Source organism: Gekko japonicus, unplaced genomic scaffold (assembly GCF_001447785.1).
Source record: "Gekko japonicus isolate JY-2015 unplaced genomic scaffold, Gekko_japonicus_V1.1 scaffold3307, whole genome shotgun sequence".
Classification (NCBI taxonomy): Eukaryota; Metazoa; Chordata; class Lepidosauria; order Squamata; family Gekkonidae; genus Gekko; species Gekko japonicus.
Genome location: NW_015168756.1, coordinates 130304 through 146051, shown reverse-complemented (window position 1 = coordinate 146051; position 15748 = coordinate 130304). Strand labels below are relative to the sequence as shown.

Sequence of the window (15748 nt, the reverse complement as noted above, 5' to 3'; positions counted from 1 at the left end):
AGAGCCCAGCGGGAGGCGGCGGTGGTGGCGGCTCTGCAGGCCTGCTGCAGGCGGGGGGATCCTGTGTGGCGGCGTCCCCAGGTGTCTCCCGCCTCACCCGGGGGTAAGCGAGCCCAGCCCCCGCTCCACCATCATTCTCCATGGCTCCCCGCACCCCAGGCTAGCTGTGCCCCCTGCCCCACGGCGGGCGAGAGGGAGGAGGGAACGGGCCGGCGGGTGGCCTCCCCGGACGGACAGCCACCCGCGGCCCAGTCTGGAGCTCATTGTATTGCCTTTACAACGGGCTTGGATGTTAGTAAAGGAGCTAAGAAGAGCCCTGCTGGATCAGACCAGTGGTCCATCTAGCTTCCTGCCTCACACAGGGGCCAACCAGTTCCTCTGGAGGGCCAACCACAGGGTAGAGAGACCGAGGCCTTCCCCTGATGTTGCCTCCTGGCTCTGGGATTCTGGGATGCTGACTTCCTCTGAACATGGAGGTTCCCGTTAGTCACCAAGGGTAGTAGCCCCTGATAGACCTGTCATCTCCAGCCCTGTCTTTCTAATAGTGCCTGACACTACCCCATGTAAACTAATGCCTTGCTAGTCGATATTTTGTGTCAACATCTTTTGAATGTGGACAACACCTGAGAACACAGGGACAGATGTGACCTCTCCTTTAATGTTTAAAGTGGCACATGTTAAATATGAACGTACCTGTTTGTTTGTTTTTTTAAAAAACCATAACTCATAAAAATTGAAGGGACGCCTCGAACCATTTACTTCTTCCACTGTTTTATCATCATGAGTCCAATAGCACCTTTTTTTTAATTTAAAGTTTTTAATTGTTTTGAACACTATTATACATAGTAACCAAAACATATTACAGTGAGTTTCGTTACCTCCTATAACTGTTACATAACAGTAGCACCTTAATTTCCCAGAAATTTTCCAGATTATAAACTTCGGGCGTCGGAGCTCACTTGGTCGGATATCTGACCTCACGGGGATGCACCAGAAACCATTCCTTATAACCTGTGCATTTGTCTGCTCCGCTGACTTCTTCCTTCTGATTATCCGCAAAGCTTAGAAAGAGTAGCATAGCTTTCCAGGGCTCTGTTTCTTGTGTCTGTCTTGGGCTGTTTGCCCCTTGCCTCTTAGGGAGAGCCAGCGTGGTATAGTGGTTAAGAGCCGTGGACTATCTAATCTGGAGAACCAGGTTTGATCCCCCACTTGAAGCCTGCTGGGTGACCTTGGGCCGGTCACAGTTCTCTCAGGACTCTCTCGGCCCCACCAACCTCCCTAGCTGCCTGTTGTACAGAGAGGCAGGGAAGGAGATGGTAAGCCGCTTTGAGATTCCTTGTGGCAGGGTATAAAAACCAGTTCTCCTCCTCGTCCTCCGTCATCATCGTCTTCTCGTCCTCCCCTTTCTCCTCCTGTGTTGCCTAGCTGATGTGTTATAACATTTGTGTTCCCCACGTGTGATAAAACCGCGGCGACTTCCAAGCAAAACCCGAGCTCTTAAAATCCCAGATGATTCTGTCTGGTTGAGTGTAGTTGGCCTGCCACCCAGCCTAAGCAGGGCTGACTGTGGTTAGTCCTTGGATGGGAGACCACCAAGGAAGCCCAGGGCTGCTCTATAGAGGCAGGCAATGGCAAAACATCTCTGAACATCCCGTGCCTTGAAAACCCTGCGGGGTCACCAGCGCTCCCTCTAAGCTGTGGGGTCCTGTGAGCAAGAATCCTACTTTGTGAGCTCCTGGCATTAAAGTGGTGAGCAAACGATTTGGCCACTGCATACATTAGTTTGCTCTAGAGGCATCCTTCCTGAGCTGAGACAAAAATGTCTGAGCCAGAGGCTAAAAAACTGTGAGCTGGCTCACACTAACCTAGTTTAGAGGGAACACTGGGGGTCACTGTCAGCTGGTTGCAACTAGACAGCCATTTCCTCCACTACCAAGGGACCTGCCACTCCATTTGTCAAAAGTGGAGACATTCTGATCTGGTTCCCAGAAGGCCTTTTTAGTGGTTGGCACACTCAATATAGAGGTTGAAGAGATTAGGACTCTTCAGGAGAAGAGAGGAAGAAGAGATTGGATTTATACCCCGCCCTTCACTTGGAATCTCAGAGCGGCTTACAAACTCCTCTCCATGCCCCTCCCCACAACAGACTCCCTGTGAGGTAGGTGGGACTGAGAGAGCACTGACAGAAATGGCTCTTTTCCAAGGACAGCTGTGCCAGAACTATGGCTTGCCCAAGGGAGACCCAGCTGAGCTCTGAGCAGGAGCAGGAGCAGGAGACAGAGGGGTGAGTGGTTTTTTATTTGCTTTCAGCGGAGAGGATCCAGCTGAGGATTTTGGTGGGAGAACTGGTCTGGGAGTGTGTGGAAGCGCTTGGAGTTTTTGCAGATTCCTGGCTGCTTGAGAGAGGAAAGGGCATTGTTTGACTGTGATTGACTGCAATTGAGAGGAAAAGGAAGGGGCATTGTTTTGCATGTGATTGAGTGCCTGGGTGCATTTGAATAGCTGCTGCCAGCCCTCTGCTGGGGGAGGCTGTAGGAGGGCTTCTAATGTCCTGGCCCCACTGCTGGACCTCCTAATGGCACCTGGTATTTCTGGCCACTGTGTGACACAGAGTGTTGGACTGGATGGGCCACTGGCCTGATCCAACATTGGCTTCTCTTCTGTTCTAAGTAGAAAAGGCCAGTCCACAGAGACTAGGCTCTGCTGGGGGTGAAAAGAGCAGCCAGGGAGAAAGAAGCTGATTCATTGAGGCTGATGAGGGAAAACAGCTTAAAACCCAGTTCTGTGCCCAGTTCTGTCACACGGAGTCTTTTGAGTTGCTCAGGTGGTTTTGGTTCCAGCACAGTGCGGAAGGACAGTTAACAGAGCAGGGCTCCACCAAAACTGAAGCAAAACAAAACAACCTGTTCCCTTTTGCAGTTATTAACTACTTCCCTTGTCGCACTAACTTCAGTCTCTTGCTCTGAACGGCAGGCTTTGGAGATTGATCAGCCCTGTGCAAGGTATGCGGGTGGGCGGATGATCCGGATTCCTGAGCTGTTTCGGCTTTTGCACGCGGGTGCAAAAAATACCATCTGCCGTCAAGTTCTGCAAGAGTCTGGGAGCCAATGTTCCCTCTAAGCTGTGGAGTCTGTGAGCAAAAATTCTACTCTGTGAGCTGCCAGCATTAAAGTTGTGAGTGAGCAATTTGGCTACTGCAGAAATCAGTTTGCTCTGGAGCTCCAGTTTGCTCTGGAGCCCTCCTTCCTGGGCTGAGACAAAAATGTGTGAGCCGGAGGCTAAAAAACTGTGAGCTAGCTCACACTAACTCAGCTTAGTGGGAACACTGTCTGGGACGGCTTAACTTTCTACCCAAACAGACAGTTAAATGGCAAGCCATCCTCTCGGGTTCCGCAAAGGAAACACAGCCTTTTTACAATGCCACAGTTTTATTCCGTATCAAAGTAGTCGGCTTTTAGGATCTCTGGGGGACTGACAAAAATGCCTTATGAACAGGTCTATACCTTGTGTTACACATTTTGTCCCCTGACCCCTTCTAACAATTATGCCTTGAGCATCAACTCCAGGTGACTGAGCTTGGGTTAGGAGATCAGCCATGCAGCTACAATGGCACTAGAGCAGGGGTTCCCACCAACGCTCCCTCTAAGCTGTGGAGTCTGGTGAGCAGAAATTCCACTTTGTGAGCTCCTGCCATTAAAGTTGTGAGCGAGCCATTTGGCTGCTGCATAAGTTAGTTTGCTCTGGAACCAATCTTTCTGAGCGAAGGCCAAAATGTGTGAGCCAGAGGCTAAAAAATTGTGAGCTAGCTCACATTCACTCAGCTTAGCGGGAACGCTGGTTCCCACCAACGCTCCCTCTAAGCTGTGGAGTCTTGTGAGTAAAAATTCTACTTTGTGAGCTGCTGGCATGAAAGCAGCGAGTGAACGATTTGGCCACTGCATAAATTAGGTTGCTCTGGAGCCGTCCTTTCCTGAGCAAAGGCAAAAATGTGTGAGCCAGAGGCTAAAAAACTGTGAGCTGGCTCACACTAACTCAGCTTAGAGGGAACACTGGTTCCCACCCCTTCTTGAGTTTAAACTGCCTTCCCTTCCCTTCAAGGGGGGGCTTGCCCAGGATCCTCGCAGCCACAGGGCACCCGGGCAAGCCAAGGGAAGGCATGGGGGCATGGCCTATTATGCGATTGATCTGTGCCTAATATGCTAATGAGTTTCTGCTGTTGGGTGTGGCCTGTTATGCTAATGAGTTCCTGATGGGCTTTTTCTACAAAAAAAGCCCTGGGTCTATCAATGGTTACTAACCAGGGTGACTGAGGGGAACCTCCACATCCCGGTGCAATAAACCTCTGAATCCCACAGACAGGAGGCAACGTCAGGGGAGGGCCTCAGTCTCTCTGCCCTGTTCTTGGCCATCCAGAGAAACTGCTTGGCCCCTGTGTGAGACACGATGCTGGTCTAGAGGAACCACTGGTCTGGTCCAGCAGGGCTCTTCTTGTGTTCTTGACCTTGGGGAGGGCCTCGGTCTCTCTGCCCTGTTCTTGGCCATCCAGAGGAACTGCTTGGCCCCTGTTTGAGACACGATGCTGGTCTAGAGGAACCACTGGCCTGGTCCAGCAGGGCTCTTCTTGTGTTCTTGACCTTGGGGAAGGCTTCGGTCTCTAGGTCCTGTTGCTGGCCCTCCAGAGGAACCGGTTGGCCCCTGTGTGAGACAGGATGCTGGACTAGATGGACCCTCAGTGGTCTGATCCAGCAGGGCTCTTGACATCAGGGGAAGGCCTCGGCCTCTAAGCCCTGTTGTTGGCCCTCTGGAGGAACTGGTTGGTCCCTTTGTGGGACTGGATGCTGGACTAGGGGTGATTCTGCACGAGACCTTAAATCCTGGTTCAACCCTGTCCCCGAACTTACATTCTACACCACACTTGAGTTCACCCCTGTAATTATCTCAGGGTATTTTCTTGTTTCCAGACTACATCGAGGTCACCCAGGTTTTGCCCTACATTTGTCCCGGGATAAGCAGATGCTGTTATAACCAGGGATAAATGCAAGGTCCTGTGTCACGAGCTGAACTCTGACGAAACCAGGGGTGAGATCCAAGTGCAGAAAGGACCTAGATGGACTGATAAATAAAATAAAGATAGACTCCGAGAGGTCCGGTGGAAAGCAGTTTACTCCCTCCTGTTCTTTTCCGTGACCACGAGCACAGTTGCAGCTTCTCACCCTTATCGTTTTCTGTACCTTCAGTGCTTTTCTCTTCCGTCTTCCTGCTCCTCTTCTGTGGCCGTTCTCATTTCCTGTGGGGAGTTGCAGATGGTGGTCGGAGGGGTGTATTTCAGCGTCGCCCAGACGCTCATTGCTTGACTCTTGTTCTATGCTGTTGTCAGGGGTCATGTCGTAGAAAAAGAGGTGCAGGGGCTCATTAGCATAACTCATAACTTATTTGCATATGCCACACCCCCTGACATCACTGGAACTGTGTCAGAAGGCAACACCCACCGCTCAGGCTCCACTGGACTGTTTTGGATTCCTAGCTATTGGGGGGGGGCGTGCAGATCTGTCCTCACAGAGGAGGGAGAGCTTGTACCTGAATAAAACGTGGTCTTAAAGGTGCCCCTGGACAGCTTTGGACCGGGGGGCTGGGGGGGGGGCTCTGCAGCTTACCTGGCTGCTTCTTCCTCTGACTGAGGCCTGCTGGAAGCAGGGGGTGGGGCTTGTTGCATGTGCCTGCCCCCTGGGCTCTTTAATGCCGGAGCTCCGCTCCTGTGCGCTCCTGCAGGAAATGACCCCTGGCTGTTGTGATTGTGGATGTTTGGTCTTTATCTTAATTTTTTTTAAAACATTTCTTTGTAGGATTCACCCTTTACAAATGCAGGAATGGGATCTAACCTGAACCTTCTGGGCGAGATAGAATGTGACGCTAGTATCATGGACGGGAAATCGCTCAATTTTGGAGCCGTCGGAGCGCTCAGTGGTACGTTGATCCAGCTCTGAAAAGCAGAACGTTGAAACTGAAGGTGGCATTTTAAAAGTCTGTTCTTCGATTCACAGCTGGTTGAAATGCTATCAGAAATGGTGTGCGGCCGTATCTCAGATCTCCTTAGAGGGGTATGACGCAGTTCAGAGCGAGCGCATGCCTTTTATGTACCGTGTAAATAGAAGCCCATGGGCTGGATTCCATTACCCTTATGACGGCTTTCCGTTAAGTCTCATTTCAAGGGAAAAGGCCCTCCAATGGAGAATGACTTTTTCCGATGGAGAAAGACTTCCTCTGATGAAGAAAAGTCTTTGTTGAAGGAAAGTCTCTCATGCTCTGATGGCAGAAAGCAGTGCTCCCTCTAAGCTCTGGAGGCTCGTGAGCAAAAATCCTACTTTGTGAGCTACTGACATTAAAGTTGTGAGCGAGCGATTTGGCTACTGCATAAACCAGTCTGCTCTGGAGCCCTCCTTCCTGAGCGAGGACAAAAATTTGTGAACCAGAGGCTAAAAAACCGTGAGCTAGCTCACACTAACTCAGCTTAGAGGGAGCACTGGTGGAAAGGGGCCATAGGATCCCACATCGCTGAAATGAATCGTGGCATCCAGCGCTATGTCTTCTTGAACCTTTACCGTCCTTACTTTGCCAACACCCTTCCAGCTATTTCATTCTTGAACTTTGTGCCCCAATTTCTTTAGCATCTGTTCTAGTCTGAATGAATTTGGCTTTTCTAAATTGGAAAGGTACAGTATAGCTGATTTTGAGATGCTGATTGAAAAACCGGGAACCAAAAAAACATTTCCCCCCCATACTTATTGGTAATTGGATCATATCCTTAATAGTACACTGCTGGCCTGCCGTACTGGTGAGTTTTTTCCTCCTCAATCATTCTTAAACCTTTATGAAGTCACTTTCACTGCACAGACTGGGGAAATTGAGCTCAAATGCCCCAAACCAAACGTCCAATGTCCAGAGTATACTTCTGTCTCCTGGGACACCGTCACGTAAGGCATCATATGGTAGTTATTTGCACATCTTTGAAAAATCGTAGCCCTGTTAGTTTTCTGAAAATATTCGGTGGTGTTCCGAACAGCATGTGAAATGTGCAAAACAATAATTTTGCGGGAAGTTTTAAAGCTACCTCATGTCTTCAGAACAGTGCAGTTTACTTTGCTGTATTCTGATTAAACATTTCGTTCAAGTAAGTTATGCATTTATTCCAGCTCCTTTCAGTCTCTTCCATTTTTCTTCCCCTAAACTTTGTCTGATGAGTTTCTAAATACGCTCAGCTCAGTCCTCTAAATCAGACCCTTCTCTCTATTCTGTTCTGGCCACCATTTATCGTTTCAGCCGTAATAAATGTCTTGATAGCCTGTAGGACGTAGGCATGCCCACCTCCAGGTGGGCAAATGTAAAGTAACACTGTGTTAGAACAAAGCGCACACGACTAATATGCACTTGTGTCTTCATATATTGATTTGAATACAATAGAGACCCTAGTGCAGTGATGGCGAACTTTTTAGAGATCGAGTGCCCAAACTGCGACCCAAAACCCACATTTATCGCAAAGTGCCAACACGGCAATTTAACCTGAATACTGAGGTTTTACTTTAGAAAAAACAACTCAGGCATTAACTTAAGATGATCCAAACAAAGTAAGGAAAGCAATCCCAAATGCTTTCATTGACTTAACATTATTTGGCAGAGAATGCGACACTTTAATGATGGTCTGGGCCTGGCTGGGGCGATGGCACGCGTGCCCACAGAGAGGGCTCTGAGTGCCACCTCTGGCACCCGTGCCATAGGTTTGCCACCACTGCCCTAGTGTCTCTTATACATATTCATTATAATACAAAAACCTAAAGAACACCATATATCTACTAATAGAAGAGCCCACAGCTGCAGACACCTATTCCAGTGCTGTAGACGATTTTGCTCCTGATAAGAGACTGATGAAGGTCGCAACAGTCGTAAACGATGAGAAATGCAGCAGGCTGTTATGTTCTCCACAAAACAGTGATTCAGCAAGCATCAAAGCAAGCATGAGAGATGCAGCAGGCTGTTAAACGTTTTCCACAAAAAGTGATTCAGCGAGGATCAAAGCATTTTTGTATTATAATGTATTCTATTTTTTAATGAATGTGTATAAGATACACTGGGAGCTGCGGTGGCTCAAGTGGTTAAGACAGTGAACTCCGGGCTGTGGAAGGTCAGTAGTTCGAGACCCGGGTGTGACGCATGATGGAGTGAGCTCCCGTCTCTAGTTCCAGCTCCTGCCAACCTAGCAGTTCGAAAGCAAGAAATTGCAAGTAGATAAATAGGTACCACTTTGGTGGGAAGGTAACAGCGTTCCGTGCGCCTTGGTGTTTAGTCATGCCGGCCACGTGACCACGGAAACGTCTTCGGACAGCGCTGGCTCTTCGGCTTTGAAACGGAGATGAGCACCGCAACCCTAGAGTCGGATTCGACTGGCTTTCGAGCAAGGGAGACCTTTACCTTTACTATAAGATACACTAGGGTCTCTATTGTATTCAATTCGGTATATGAAGACACAAGTGCATATTAGTTGAGTGTGTTTTGTTCTAACGCGGTGTTTCTTTACGTTTGTCTAACTTTGCCGCGTTTCCCACGTGTTTGTTGAGCCTCCAGGTGGGACCTGGGGATCCCCCGGAATTACCGTTGACCTCCAGGTTACAGAGCTCAGTTCCCCTTGGAGAAAGTGGGTGCTTTGGAGGGTGGAGTCTATGGCATCGTCCCCCACTGAGGTCCCAGTCCTCCCCAGGGTCCATCCCCAAATCTCAAGCAGTTTCCCAAACTGGAGCTAGCAACCCTGCCCCTCCTATCCCCCGCTGGTGGCCAGGGAAGACTCAGCAATCCTGGTAGGCCTCCTCTTATTGAAGCCACCAGCTTCACCTACATCAGAGCATCATCATCGGCGTGCATACCTGAACTGCTTTGTTCATGCCATACTGAAAGTGACCTTTTTACGTATAAAAGAGCTGGTGGCGAAAGGTCTCCTTGCCAGGTCCACTGTCCTAGAAAGAGCGGATAAAAGGTAAAAAGGTAAAGGTTTCCCTTGCTCGAAAGCCAGTCGAATCCAGGGGGCGGTGCTCATCTCCGCTTCCAAGCCGAAGAGCCAGCGCTGTCCGAAGACTTCTCTGTGGTCATGTGGCTGACATGACTTAACACCGAGGCGCACGGAACGCTGTCACCTTCCCCCCAAAGCAATACCTATTTATCTACTTGCAGTTTCTTGCTTTCAAACTGCGCGGTTGGCAGGAGCTGGGGCCAGAGACGGGAGCTCACTCCGTCACGCGGCACTCGGGTCTCGAACTGCCGAGCTAATGACCTTCCGGTCTGCAGCTCAGCGTCTTAACCACTTGAGCCACCGCTCAGAACCTTTTCTTAAGTTCAGTGATGGTGCTACTACCAGTTTTCTGCTGGCTTTGTACAGTGTCGCAGAACCTTTCCTTAAAATTCAGAACCTTTCCTTAAAATTCAAAACCTTTCCTTAAAATTCAGAACCTTTCCTTAAAATTCAGAACCTTTCCTTAAAATTCACAACCTTTCCTTAAAATTCAGAACCTTTCCTTAAAATTCAGAACCTTTCCTTAAATTCAGTGATGGTGCTACTACCAGTTTCCTGCAGACGTTGTACAGTGTCGCAGGCTTCCTAAATAGCTTTCCCTCTTTTCAGGAATCAAGAATCCCGTTTCCGTTGCAAACAGACTGCTGTGCGAGGGGCAGAAGGGGAAACTCTCCGCTGGCCGAATTCCACCTTGGTAATCGCTTTATTGTGTTTTTTTTTCCTTCTGACCTTTTGTTAAATTGTTTTTCCTTTTAACCTTCTGGTCTTATCAGAAGGAGCCTGGTGCTACTCGGTCGCTGATCGGTCCCACCGTGCTTTTAAGGGGGAAGGACAGGCTTTGTTCACTGAGCTCGGAACATCTTGTGCACTTAATTGCAGATATAAATAGACGGGATATTGAGGATAAAAAGATGTCTTCAGTGGCGTTTGGGCTTCTTTCTTTGTGGTTGTTTGTATAAATATTTACGTTCCCGCTAAGCTTTTATTTCTGATGTTTTGGCCGGAACTACAAAAGTCTGATAAATCAGACTTCAGAGCTAAACATAAAGTTGTTGTTGAGAAATGTTCCATTTGTACTCTCTTTCTACTTCGAGTAATGGGCTGGATCCAGACGGCTTTTGCACGGGTGGAGAACAGAGGAGGCTGTCCTCTTGACGATGCCAGGGATGACGAGACCTGCCTGGACAAAAGACATGCGGGACAGGGGCTGGGATAAAGAAGGGACCTACGGGGACCTCCGCCCCCCACTATTTTTCCTTTCCCTTCCCAAAAAGACCCCATAGCTTCTCCCCTTTTCCCTATTTCCTTCTGTCCTTCCCACCCACCAGCCAACACATTTTTACCTGCTCCACCCAGTAAGAACATAAGAGAAGCCATGTTGGATCAGGCCAGTGGCCCATTTGGTCCAACACTCTGTGTCACACAGTGGCCAAAACCCAGGTGCCATCAGGAGGTCCACCAGCGGGGCCAGGACTCCAGAAGCCCTCCCACTCTTGCCCCCCCAAGCGCCCAAGAATACAGAGCATCACTGCCCCAGACATGACATAAGAGAAGCCATGTTGGATCAGGCCAGTGGCCCATCCAGTCCAACACTCTGTGTCACACAGTGGCCAAAACCCAGGGGCCATCAGGAGGTTCACCAGCGGGGCCAGGACTCCAGAAGCCCTCCCACTGTTCCCCCCCTAAGCGCCCAAGAATACAGAGCATCACTGCCCCGGACACAAGAACATAAGAGAAGCCATGTTAGATCAGGACAGTGGCCCATCCAGTCAATTCAATTCAAAACCTTTATTGGCATGGATCAGAGTCATAAACAGTCACCCTTCAGTTCATTGATTAAACACATAACTTCCTCATTATAAGGCAGTTACAGAAATTAGCCACCGCTTCAATAACCACTGTATTTTGTGAAGCCAATAAACGGTACAACATTCTGTCATCTGATTGTTTGACATCTTTCTTAAGTATGGCTTCTAGATAGACTGCCCGAATGTCATCATACAAACTACAGTGGAGGAATACGTGTTCGATTGTTTCAATCTCCTCTGAATCACAATCACAAAACCTAACAGAGTAGGGGATTTTCTTAAATCTTCCTGCTAAAAGCCCATCCAGTCCAACACTCTGTGTCACACAGTGGCCAAACCCCAGGTGCCATCAGGAGGTACAGCAGTGGGGCCAGAACTCCAGAAGCCCTCCCACTGTTGCCCCCCCCAAGCGCCCAAGAATACAAAGCATCACTGCCCCGGACACAAGAACATAAGAGAAGCCATGTTGGATCAGGACAGTGGCCCATCCAGTCCACCACTCTGTGTTGTGCAGTGGCCAGAGCCCAGGTGCCATCAGGAGGTCCACCAGCGGGCCAGAACTCCAGAAGCCCCCCCACTGTTGCCCCCCAAGGACCAAGAAGACAGAGCATCACTTGCCCCAGACAGAGTGTTCTTTCTATTCCTGGTGTCTAATAGCCACTCATGGACCTCTGCTTCATACGTTGACCCAATCCCCTTTTGAAGCTCTCTGTGCTTGTCGCCGCCACCACTTCTTGCGGCAGTGAATCCCACGTGCTATTACTCTTTGGGTGAAGACGCCCTTCCTCCTAGAGGAGGGCAGGGAGCTGTTCTTGTTGGCAGCAGAGGAGAATACTCGCAATCATGGGTTTAAACTAAGGGTGGGAAGGTACCGGTTGGATATCAGGGAAAACTTTTTTGACAGAGTTGTGCCAAAGTGGAATCAGCTGCCTGGGGAGGTGGTGAGCTCCCCCTCCCTGGGAGTCTTTCAGTAGCAGCCGGACAAAAACTTGTCAGGGATGCTCTAGGGTGGCTGATCCTGCATTGAGCAGGGGGTTGGACTAGATGGCCTGTCTGGCCCCTTCCAAGTCCGTGATTCTATGATTCTGTGATATCCAGGAGAACAGCTGGGTTCCAGTCCTGTAGCACTTTGTAAAAGGTAAAGGTTCCCTTGCTCGAAAGCCAGTTGAATCCGACTCTAGGGTTGCGGTGCTCATCTCCGTTTCAAAGCCGAAGAGCCAGCGCTGTCTGAAGATGTTTCCGTGATCATGTGGCAGGCATGACTAAACACCGAGGCGCACGGAACGCTGTTACCTTCCCGCCGAAGTGGTACCTATTGATCTACTTGCAATTTCTTGCTTTCGAACTGCTAGGTTGGCAGGAGCTGGAACTAGAGACGGGAGCTCACTCCGTCATGTGGCACCCGGGTCTCGAACTGCTGAACTACCGACCTTCCACAGCCTGCAGTTCAGCGTCTTAACCACTTGAGCCACCGCAGCTCCTAGTTGTAGCACTTTAGGGACCCACAATTTTTTCAGGGTTTAAACTTTCAAGAGTCCAAACTCCCATCGTCAGTTACCAAAGAGCTTCGATTCTCCCAAAGTTTTTGATGGTGTCTAAGGTAGGCCGCCCCCTGGAACTATATCCAGTAGTTCCCTAATGTCATTTCCACCGATGGTTATCACATCCTGCAGAAATAAATCAATACTGCCGATTATGAACGTGATTCACGGAAATTGGCTTGCTTTCTCTTAGAGTCTCCTTCTGACCAGTTTTAGTGGCGGAACTCAATCTTTTGTGTCCTACAAGAAAGCACCAGTGTGTCTCGGAAGTACAGGATTGACCTTGGTGTTGGAGCTAAAAGGAAAACTTGTTAGTTTTGAGAATTACTAAGAAGTCATTTCTCCTATGTGTTCTGAGAAGGAGTTAATTAGGATCTGTTTCTTTTATTGTAATCAGGCCCCAGTGCCTGCTTGACTTTCTTAAGCCTTTTATAAAGGCAGGCAGGCATCCAGCTCCTCTTCCCGAGTCGAAAGGTGCGACGGTCCTCTTTTCCAAGTCCTGGATTATCCATTTAACTCAGACTCGTAAACCGTATTATGCGTGGTGTGGTTTCCTACCGCTCTGCCTCAGTTGCAGGATGAAATCTCCCCGCCATGTTCCATTTTTATAAGTACTTCCTTTCATAAAACAAATGACTTGCAATTAAATTTTAAAAAAATGTTCTGAGTGAAAAAAGGGACTGGTTTTAAATGCTCTTTCCTACTCCTTCTCGTCTGCTTAGTTTTTTAGTTGGCGAAGGAGCTTTCCGGTGGGCGGTCGACCATGGAATCCCGGCCTGTCCTCCGGGCGTCATGGCTACAAGTGAGTACAATTTTGGTTGCCAGAAACTTAAGCGACTGATTTTTACGTTTCTGGACGTGTGAAGGGTGTGTTCCAGCGTGGCCGTCAGCCATGCCTAAACCTTATGAGAGCCAGTTTGAGAGCCTGTTTGGTGTCGTGGTTAAGTGCGCGGACTCTAATCTGGGAGAACCGGGTTTGATTCCCCACTCCTCCACTTGCACCTGCTGGATGACCTTGGGCAAGTCATAGTTCTGACAAGCGCTGTCCTTGAAAAAGAGCAGTTTCTGTCAAGAGCTCTCTCAGCCCCACCCACCTCACAGGGTGTCTGTTGTGGGGAGGGGAAGGGAAAGGAGATTGTAAGCCGCTCTGAGACTCCCTTGGGTAGTGAAGGGTGGGGTAGAAATCCAGACTCTTCTCTTCTTATTATTCAGATCACTGGTATTTAAACATACGGTTAAAGTACTGTGGCAGTCCTCGGTTTGTAGCTGCGCCTTGTTTCCTGCAGCTGGCATGCTAAATAATCTGTGCAGCTGTGTTTGATCTGGCTGCTGCACACCATTGTAACAGATTTGCCACTTTGGTATTCTTTTTTAGCACCATTTTAGCACCGTCGTTATGTTCCCCAACGAGCACTACGGTCTGGGACTAAACATCTCCTGGTGGTTCCAGGTCCCAAAGAGGCCAGACTAGCGGCGACTAGGGCCAGGGCTTTTTCGGTGGCGGCTCCTACCTGGTGGAATGAGCTCCCAGAGGAGATCCAGGCCCTGCGGGACCTTGCACAGTTCCGCAGGGCCTGCAAGACAGATCTCTTCCGCCAGGCGTTTGAGTAGGAGCCGCCACGACTGTTACCATCTGTCTACAACTATTACTATCTGTCCCAGCCCTTATTACCAACTCGCCGTGAGCGCAAAGTTGGTGGTACTGCGTGGAGCTCTGGCCACTAAGGATACCATCCTGATGACGTCGTCTGTTCCCTTGTTAGTTGTTGTGGAGAGCACTTATGTTGTACTTAATGTTTTTAAAATGCAGTTTTAATGTTTTATGTATTGGGCATTGGCCCCATCTGTACGCCGCCCTGAGCCCGTTCACGGGGAGGGCGGGTTATAAATTTAAACAAATAAATAAATACATTTTTGATGCCTACTGCGAGCAGATTGTCCCCAGGAATCTAGCATTCAGGCTCAAGAAGTGATTGATGATAGGAGGTGGGTGGGAGGAGGGGAGGGCAAATGGTGGTCTGTGTTCAGATGTCACGCTTCACCACCGTGCGGGCAAGCCCGGCCGGTTGCCAGGCTTGTGTCCACACCAGTGTTCCCTCTAAGCCGAGTTAGTGTGAGCCAGCTCACTGTTTCTTAGCCTTCGGCTCACGCATTTTTGTCTCATCTCAGGAAGGAGGGCTCCAGAGCAGACTCATTTATGCAGCAGTCAAATCGCTTGATGACAACTTTAATGCCAGGAGCTCACAAAGTTAGAATTTTTGCTCACAAGACTCTACAGCTTAGAGCATTCCTCCTTCCCCCTCCCCTCTGCAAGCAAACTCCGGCGACCCATAAAGTTTCATCCTAGGAATAAGCTTTTGTGTGCATGCACACTTTTTTAAAAATTTATTATTTTTATTTAACAATATAATAACAACCACAAGGTAAGTACAATAGACGTCTGCAGGTGAAGTACAAAAATAGGGTAGAACAAACATTAATGCTTAACTGCATCCAGGCTGAAGACGCCAAAGAACTGTATTACAGTTTGGTGTAGTGGTTAAGTGTGCGGACTCTAATCTGGGAGAACCGGGTTTGATTCTCCACTCCTCCACTTGCAGCTGCTGGATGACCTTGGGCAAGCCGTAGCTCTGATAAGAGCTGTTCTTGAAAAAGAGCAGTTTCTGTCAGAGCTCTCTCAGCCCCACCTACCTCACGGTGTCTGTTGTGGGGAGGGGAAGGGAAAGGAGTTCATAAGCCGCTCTGAGACTCCCTTGGGTAGTGAAGGGCGGGGTATCAATCCAATCTCTTCTTCATCTTCTTCTACATACTACAAGACATCTCTTAAGGCAACAATCGTATAATAAATACATATATTTACAGGCAGATTTTAAAACACGGTTCCGAAAGTAACTTCAGATATTATCTTAGGTTTAAGCCAAATAATGTTTCAGGCTCAAGTTTCAAAAGTGTATCATTGATTTGTAGAAAGGATTCTTTCTACAAATGCGTGCACACTTCTTTCATCTACACGGAACCTTGTACCAGGAATCAAACTTTGTTTTTCTTCAAAGTGCCACTGGACTCCAACTTCATTCTGTTGCTTTGAGACCCACACGGCGACCCACCAGAAGCTGGCTCCCCACGAGATACAAATGCAGGTGTCAGATTTGTGGACAGTGGCAAGAATTATTTTTGCTAGGCATTGGAAGACTCCCCTCCCGCCAAAAAAGAATGGCTGTTAAAAATGCATCACGCTCTGCAAATGGTAAAATTAACTGCTCTGTGACATTTTGGGAACATAAAATCCAAAGAAGAAAGTTGGCACCTTGAATTAGATATTTAAATCTGGTGGTAGAGCAATG

The 15748-nt window shown here is 48.8% G+C and overlaps 1 protein-coding gene across 1 annotated transcript in view; it reads left to right on the top strand.

Annotated features, from left to right (window-relative positions):
* Positions 1-15748, top strand: part of TASP1 (taspase 1) — a gene marked incomplete at its 5' end in the record, with an annotated part of 142726 nt that overhangs the window by 18544 nt on the left and 108434 nt on the right. Inside the window, 3 exons of the mRNA XM_015415655.1 lie at positions 5844-5964; positions 9665-9749; positions 13127-13206. Coding sequence (XP_015271141.1) covers positions 5844-5964; positions 9665-9749; positions 13127-13206 — 286 coding nt within the window. The remainder of the gene's footprint in view (positions 1-5843; positions 5965-9664; positions 9750-13126; positions 13207-15748) is intronic.